Consider the following 8,048-nt stretch of genomic DNA (forward strand, 5'->3'; position numbering starts at 1 on the left):
AAGTTGCAAGTGTAGCTAAAATTTCATTTCAGCATTATTTTCTCTCCAATATTATAAACATCCTTGGTTACACCAAAAGTAAATCTAGCTACACTTACCCTAATTCTTTTTTCACTCCAAAAATACAAAAAGCAAACGCGACCCAACATCCCAAAAGCAGAAACAAAGATTTTGTTTCTGCAGAAAAAAATTGAATATTTAAACCCAAAAAACCAGTACTGGGAATAGAACCGTTCTAAGTGGCGTGTAGCTCAGTATAGCACAGTGAGAGAGTTTAGACATATATTTGTGGGGAACAGCAGACATCCGAAAAAGGTTCCGGAACCGAGGCCCTTGATTAAACCACATTTCATAATCATGGCCTCAAGTCCGGTCCTGTGTCCCTGACACAAGCACTTAAAAGACTAGTCTCTGTACTTACTCAACATTGAGCTCCACGAAGCTCTTATTAGCTGGTGTGTCTGTGTGTGCGCGCTTTTCACTCTCGAGGTTTGAGCTTTAAGGAAAATAGAGCCGTTGAAGCAAGAAAGGTGAAGACTTTGAGAAGGAGGAGCAAGAAAGTTGAAGACTTTGGTTGAAGGAGTTTGAGAAAGAGAGCAATGGGTTGTGGGTTCAGGCTTGTCTTTGCCATTTTGCAGCTGCTTGTGATTTTGGGTTTGTTTCTCTCTCTGGGTTCTCGTTGTTCTTCTTTAATCTCTTTGAATTTACTTTCTTTATGTTTGGTTTGTAATGGGTGTTGATGTTTCAGTTGAATCTTTGCCTTCTTTGGATCTTTGGTTTGTTCTAGTGTAGTGTTATCTGATTAACAACTACAAATCCACACATGAAATTGAAAATGTCGGTGGGTTTTACTTGCAAGTTTCCGCTTTTGCTGCATTATTGGCTAATCGGGTTTCTCCGATTTTTCACCTTTTCACCTTTCCTTCTTAAAGATGTTGCCTTGGATCCTAGAAGAGTCTAGGAGTCTTAAAGTATTCAAGTTCATATTTTGTCTGAGGAATGATTGGTATTTTAGTGGAAGAATAGGCTTAGGTGCTTAGCTCCAAGGATCATCATTTTTTAATGAGAGCTTAGTCCAGGGTTCAGCTATCAAATACTAATGTATTTTGGGCTTTAAACCTTTCTGGGAATAGGTTTAGTGAAGTATTTATCTTATGGTCAGTTACTCTAGTATGCGTAGTTTGAAACTTTATCTACAATATTCTTTTGAAGTGTTCTGCCATGTCTGTATTTGTATTTTTGCTAGTTGGTGCTTAGTGGGGTTTCTGATTGTTCCTTTAATGGACAGCTACAATTCAATAATGGTGTTCTCGATACTCTATCCAGTTTGGCATTATACATTTTGTAAAAATGATATGAAAAGAACAATCATTGTAATCTGTTTGCAGTGGGGGAAATGGCTAATCTTCACTTTGATGCACAAGTACTGTATGCTTTGTTTGTTACCTCATAAGCTGAAGTGAGTAGTGATAGGGTTCTATGCCGGCTGACTTGCCATTCATGTAATCATAGTAGAAGATGGATTTAACTATCAACAGGACACCTTTGTTCTTAGTAGTGAGTTTTGAAATTTGTTATGACTATTAGGAACTAGACTCGACATATGGTTTTAATGTTTTGGTCCTACAATCTTTTTGGTGTTTCCATATCTAGTCCAGGAGTCAGTCTTGTGTTAATCCATTTCTTGAAGTTCAATGAACGCTCATTTGCTTAAACAATCTTGATTGTTTTTACAGATCTTTGTGAAGGAAGCATTGTGGGAATTTGCTATGGAAGAAATGCCGATGACCTTCCAACACCTGATAAAGCTGCCCAGCTTGTGCAGCTTCACAACATCAAATATGTTCGGATTTATGACTCCAACATACAGGTCCTCAAGGCCTTTGCGAACACCGGTGTTGAACTTATGATTGGGGTTCCAAACTCAGACTTGTTGCCATTTTCCCAGTTCCAAACTAATGCAGATACCTGGCTTAAGAACAGCATTCTGCCTTACTATCCGGCTACAAAGATCACATACATAACAGTGGGAGCTGAAGTAACTGAGACCACTGGTAATGTCTCTGCCCTTGTAGTACCTGCCATGAGAAATGTCCTCACAGCACTGAAGAAAGCCGGTCTTAGTAAGAAGATTAAAGTATCAAGTACACATTCCCTCGGTGTTCTGTCTAGATCATTTCCTCCCTCTGCAGGAGCGTTTAGTAGCAGCTACGCGTCTTTCCTGAAGCCCCTGTTGGAATTTCTTGCGGAAAACCAGTCACCCTTCATGATTGATATATATCCATACTATGCTTACAGAGATTCCCCAAGCAATGTCACTCTTGACTATGCTCTTTTTCAGGCATCCTCAGAAGTTATTGATCCGAATACTGGTTTGCTGTATACTAACATGTTTGATGCTCAGATAGATGCTATATATTATGCACTGATGGGTCTGAATTTCAAAACAATCAATGTTATGGTCACTGAGACAGGCTGGCCGTCAAAAGGATCGCCGAAAGAGACAGCTGCAACTCCTGACAATGCCCAAACTTACAATACAAATCTGATTCGCCATGTCATTAACAATACTGGTACACCTGCAAAGCCAGGAGAGAAAGTGGATACCTACCTCTTCTCTTTGTTCAATGAAAATAGGAAGCCTGGATTGGAATCTGAGAGGAATTGGGGGCTATTTTATCCTGACCAGACAAGCGTCTACAACCTAGATTTCACTGGAAAAAATGCTGTGGATATGACCACAAATAATGTTACCAGTTCAAATGCAACAACAACCTGGTGCATTGCTTCAAGTAAAGCTTCTGAAGCAGACTTGCAGAATGCCTTGGATTGGGCTTGTGGTTCTGGGAATGTGGACTGTACTCCTATTCAGCCTAGCCAGCCTTGTTTCGAGCCAGATAATACAGTGTCTCATGCATCTTATGCTTTCAACGTTTATTACCAGCAAAATGGGGCTACAGATATTGCTTGCAGTTTTGGAGGGTCAGGGATTAAAGTCGATAAGAACCCAAGTATGTCTACAATGATCCAACATCTTCTTTTATATTAGACTTGTTTAATTACTTTATGCTTGTGAATCTCATTTGAAAGGACTAACCAAATACTGATTTTCATTCGTGCAGGCTATGACAGCTGCCTCTATATGACTGCAGGGTGAGTTTTACATATCCAACAAACCTAGTTCTAAACTTTGTTTGTCAATGTTAACTAACTCTATACTTACCAAGTTTGTCTTTCTTGGTTTGCAACTTTGAATACAGGAGCAACAAAACTATTGCTAGTAGTAATACAACAGCAATATCTTCTACTTCCTCCTCTGCCACGGTGAAGGGTGTTCCAGCATGGATTTTCACTTGCTTTCTTGCCACCTTCATATCATTTCTTTTTCGAAGTTGACCATGGCTGAGAAGTAGAAGACATTTTGTCACGGAAACTGGTGAGCCTTGTATTGTAGTTACTCATGTACTGCAGGGAGTAGTATTGTTGGTTGGAAGTTTTTCAGTCAGATACATGAGAAGGAATGTAACTGCTGTGTTAGATCAGATTTGCTCCCCCTGGCTTTTTGTATAATAGTGTCGGATCTTTTGAAGGTGGGATGACATGAATGCAGAGGCCTAAGTTTTAATTAGAGAAGGCTGCGTCATCTTATGATTGATATTCAAATCACCAGTTAAGTTTTAAATTTAAATCACTCTACCCCCAACATCAACAAATCACCACTTACATCCTTTGATGTCTGGAACACCATTTCATGCTCAGTGTAAGGCAAAAAACCAAACCACAGGAAAAGCCATATCCTCTATCATACATAAAACAATGCAATTGGTTTAAAAGCCCTCTATCATACATCAACTTTTTTCTGTGTTATAGAAATTGACATTTCCTGTGTAAAGGTAAACTGGTTAAGAAACTGCTTGTACATGATAACCGGTGATCCTTGTATTGTTGTAATTCATGTGCAGTGTTGGTTTTGGAATGTACTTTTCAGTCAGATACACAGGATATTGAACGTCATATTAGATTATTAGAAGCACAAGCACTTACAAGGTCCTTCAATAAAACAAAGCAAGTTTCTACATTCTGTCTATTACAAAGTAAACAACTAAGGTATAGTGTTCGAGTTCATACAGGTTTCCGAAAGGAAAAGGAAAACAGCCACATTGTGGATCACCTGCGGTATCGGTAACGTTTGAAGTTGAAGTAAAGCTGCAATATGCCGCGCTCAAATGTGCACTTGAACCCCTTCTTGTGAGAGAGTTCCCAATCTCTGTTAACTATCCGGAATGCAATGTCCTCATAAGGTGGCCCTACACTAAACCTTATAATGCAAGTGTTATTGTTCTTGTTATCTACACCCTCATCCTTCTCAATGCGATAAATCGGAGTCCTTGTCCTGTCAATAAGGTCAGGATAGAATATGTTGAACTTATATCCTAGCACAACCTTTGGAGGCGGATTATCATGATCATAGTGAGTCTGGTTGTACTTGTTCCATTCAAATCCTGTGTGAAATCGGTTGTAATACTTCGGCTTTCTAGGCCGGTACTTGTCATTCAATGAGTTGTATGTGAGCTCTGATGGGTTGATGTTCACTTCATTATCGGACCCGAACACCACATCTCCTTCCCTCTTGTCTCCCATGGCTCTCATTGCCACTTGCTTCATCTCCAAGTCGTCTTCTTGTGGAGGCTTCGCTGTCGCGGCAGCTGCTTGATTTCGTCTTTGTTTCACAGCCATGCGCTTCCTCTCGAGCAAAGCCCTGTCCTCTTCAGCATCAATCAATTGGTCCTTTTCATCTCCATGGAACGCTTGTGGCGAAAATGAGCCTGCCTCATCTTCCCTCTCCTCTTCTTCCATGGAGTCAGCTCGTGAGCCAGGGACTATATCAAAGTTGTCTTCACCATCCACCACCTCTTGTTCGAGTCGTTGCAGATACTTGTCCAAAATCTTAGCATACTGCTCTTTCAAATATGCCTTAGCCTTTAATAAGGGAAGCTGTGAAAGAATAGCCTCCCAAAATTCAGTAAGTTTGTCTTCTCCATTCACCTTCTCCTCAGTTTGGTGTTCCAATAATTCCAACTCCCTAAAAGTACTATATTGATCTAGAACAGCCTTGACATCTGCTTCCACACTAGAATGCAACCCTTTTCGCTCCGCGGGAGGTTCCTCTCCACGAACCCTAGCTCGATCCGCTGCATCCTTTCTCCGAGCCTCAACTAGCTCCGAGTCACAAACCACCAGAAGTGCCTTCCAAAACTTCCAAAACACTGATTGCTCTGGGATAGCACTGTTACAATGATCAACATTCATTTGAATATCGGCCCGAAGCTCCTCCAATCCCTCCACTGCCAAGCCCTTGAAAGCATGCATGTAAGGCTCCTTCAAATCCATCTCCATCTGATCAAACTCATCATCAGATTCAGAGCCACCATTGAGATGCTTAGACATTAAAACTAGATGATCAATCGGCTTGAAACGCCCTTCTCGCAACCTCTTCTCCGATTTGATCCTGCTTTGTTCATAGTTAAACTCTTCTTCTTTCTTCTCCCAATCTTGGAACTCAGCCCTTGCACGTTCTCTTGCTAAGAGCTCCATCTCCTCCTCACGTTGTGCTCTTTGACGTGCCCTTTCTTCCCTTCTTCTCTGCACCTTTTCGATCTCTGCCCTCCTCTCTTCCTCATCTTTAACTGCAAAGTAGGAGTCGTCAATACGGCCTTGGCAAACATCACGCTCAATCTTCTTTTTCCATACAAATGTCTCCGTCTTCTTCTTCTTCTCTAGCTTCAAAGCCTTCTTCTCTGCCTTCTTGGCCAAGTACTCGGCAATCATTCTATTCTCCTCCGCCGCTGACATCCTCCTCTTCTTGCGGTGGTGACGGCCATGGCTCTCATCGCTGTCGGAGGACTCCGATCTTCTTCTTCTATGCCGACTCATTGGATAGGGTTCGCTATAATCTTGAAAGAAAAGAAAATAGTACGTAGGGACTTTACCTTCTTATATAGAGAGGGCTACCGACCTAGACATAGATTACCTAGACTAGGATTGCTATGATCCACCTGAGACTAGTATTGCTATCCAAATAGGATTCTACTACTATTTTTTAATGGGCCAATTACATAGAAGTCCATTTTGAGACATTTTATTCTATAAAGGTCCACCCAAATATTTTTACCCATATAAGTTCATCCAAGCTTAAATAAAGGTATTGAAGTTCAACTAAATTACAGACTGTCATCCAACCAAAAAATTAGATTTTCTCTTATATTTACAAAAATGCCACTGATGTAAAAAGTCAACAACCACTCTCTTTCCCGGAAAAGTCTCCGATAGACCTCCGACGAGGTCTCCAGCCGACCTCCGGCGATGTCTCCGGCCAACTTCCGACGAGATTTCCAATAGTTACGAAAGCTACTACCGCCAGCAAGAAAAGATACTACCGCCAGCAAGAAAAGCTACTATCCCTAGCTAGAAAAGCTACTACCTCTAGCAACAAAAGCTATTATCCTTAGCTATAAAAACTATTACAACCAACAACAAAAACTACTACCACTTACTACAAAAGCTACTACCGTCAGCAATAAAAGCTACTACTGTCAGCAATAAAAGCTACTACTGTCAGCAATAAAAGCTACTACTATCAGCAACAAAATCTATTACTGTCAGCAACAAAATCTACTAACAACAAAAGCTATTACAACCGGCAACAAAAGCTACTATCTCTACCTACAAAAGCTACTACAACCAACAACAAAAGCTATTATTGCAACAAAAGCTACTACAGTTAGCAACAAAAGCTACTACCGCTAGCAACAAAAACTACTACAGTCAGCAATCAAACCTACTACTGCCAGTAACAAAAGCTATTACTTACGGTAACAAAAGCTGCTACTTCCGGCAACAAAAACTACTACCTCTGGCAACAAAAGCTACTGATGCTATAAACAAAAACTACTACCGCCAGTAATCAAAGCTACTACTGCCGGCAACAAAAGTTACTATTTCTGACAACAAAAGCTACTACTTCCGGCAACAAAAGCTACTACTTCCGGCAACAAAAGCTACTACAACCACCACAGGAAATAAAAGCTACTACCACCGGAAAGAAAAGCTACTATTGTCAGCGACAAAAGGTATTACCATCAGAAAGAAAAGCTACAACCAACAACAAAAACTACTAACTAAAAGCTACTACTGCCGAGATAACTAAAGCTACTACTACCAACAACAAAACCTACTGCCATCACAAAATAAAGCTATTACCACCGACAAATAAAACTACTGCCACCGGTAAATAAAGCTACGACGACAAATAAAGCTACTACCGCGAACAAATAAAGCTACTGCTACCTGAACCAATAGCTACTACTACCCAAACCAATAGTTACTACTGCAGGCAAGAAAAACTACTACTAGTAGCAACAAAAACTACTATCAAACACAACAAAAGCTACTACCAAACACCAAAACCTACTCTTCCAATCCCAAGAGCTACTTTCACCAATACTACGTTAAATGCTGCTACTAACCCAAAAATCTGGAAAATCAAGTTGCTGCAACTATGAACATCTAAAACATCCACACCACCATTACTAACACTAACCAAATAATTCATCATAATTATATAGATACACGGATTAACAAAAAAAGAAAAAAGAAATCTGTGTGGTTTCATTTCATCATTACCTTTTCATACACCAAAACAAGCACAAACACTTGATAATAGACTATGAAATCCAAGAGCTCTAAATAGCGTAAACAAATTCGACGATTGGAAAATCAAACAAGAAAAATGAGATTGGAGATCAGATCTGGCCGTTGACGATGAGAGAAAAGACGTCGCTCCATCAACGGAGTTTCTCAAGTGTTGTGTTTAACCTCCTTTGATGAATTAGCGGTGGATGCTAGTCGGCGGCAGCGGCGCCTTAACCTCAACTCCGTCGTCAGGCTGTTGCTGCATCTTAAGGTCAGGAGACTCGTCGCAATTTGAACTCTCGCAATCTTTAACTCCATTCGATTTTGCTGCAATTCGGATCAAATCACGATCTGTC

The 8,048-nt window shown here is 40.5% G+C and overlaps 2 protein-coding genes across 2 annotated transcripts; one reads left to right on the forward strand and one right to left on the reverse strand.

The window, feature by feature from the left end:
- The first annotated feature begins 447 nt into the window (after positions 1–447).
- Positions 448–3,629, forward strand: LOC101300560 (glucan endo-1,3-beta-glucosidase 13-like). The gene is made up of 4 exons (XM_004287441.1): positions 448–654; positions 1,737–3,011; positions 3,123–3,153; positions 3,261–3,629. The coding sequence occupies exons 1-4, from the start codon at positions 600–602 to the stop codon at positions 3,394–3,396; spliced, it is 1,497 nt and encodes a 498-aa protein (XP_004287489.1). The 5' UTR covers positions 448–599; the 3' UTR covers positions 3,397–3,629.
- Positions 3,630–4,167: 538 nt separating this feature from the next.
- LOC101307341 (cactin-like) lies at positions 4,168–5,934 on the reverse strand. The gene has a single exon (XM_004288850.1). The coding sequence runs from the start codon at positions 5,932–5,934 to the stop codon at positions 4,168–4,170; it is 1,767 nt and encodes a 588-aa protein (XP_004288898.1).
- Between the last annotated feature and the right edge of the window lie 2,114 nt (positions 5,935–8,048).

Source organism: Fragaria vesca, linkage group LG1 (assembly GCF_000184155.1).
Source record: "Fragaria vesca subsp. vesca linkage group LG1, FraVesHawaii_1.0, whole genome shotgun sequence".
NCBI lineage: Eukaryota > Viridiplantae > Streptophyta > Magnoliopsida > Rosales > Rosaceae > Fragaria > Fragaria vesca.

Bases quoted from the DNA above. Each gene is read 5' to 3' on its own strand.
- LOC101307341 (XM_004288850.1), bottom strand. From the start codon at position 5,934: ATGAGTCGGCATAGAAGAAGAAGATCGGAGTCCTCCGACAGCGATGAG.
- LOC101300560 (XM_004287441.1), top strand. From the start codon at position 600: ATGGGTTGTGGGTTCAGGCTTGTCTTTGCCATTTTGCAGCTGCTTGTG. The intron at 655-1,736 runs GTTTGTTTCTCT...TTGTTTTTACAG, and splicing joins GCAGCTGCTTGTGATTTTGG to ATCTTTGTGAAGGAAGCATT. The intron at 3,012-3,122 runs GTATGTCTACAA...TCATTCGTGCAG, and splicing joins TAAAGTCGATAAGAACCCAA to GCTATGACAGCTGCCTCTAT.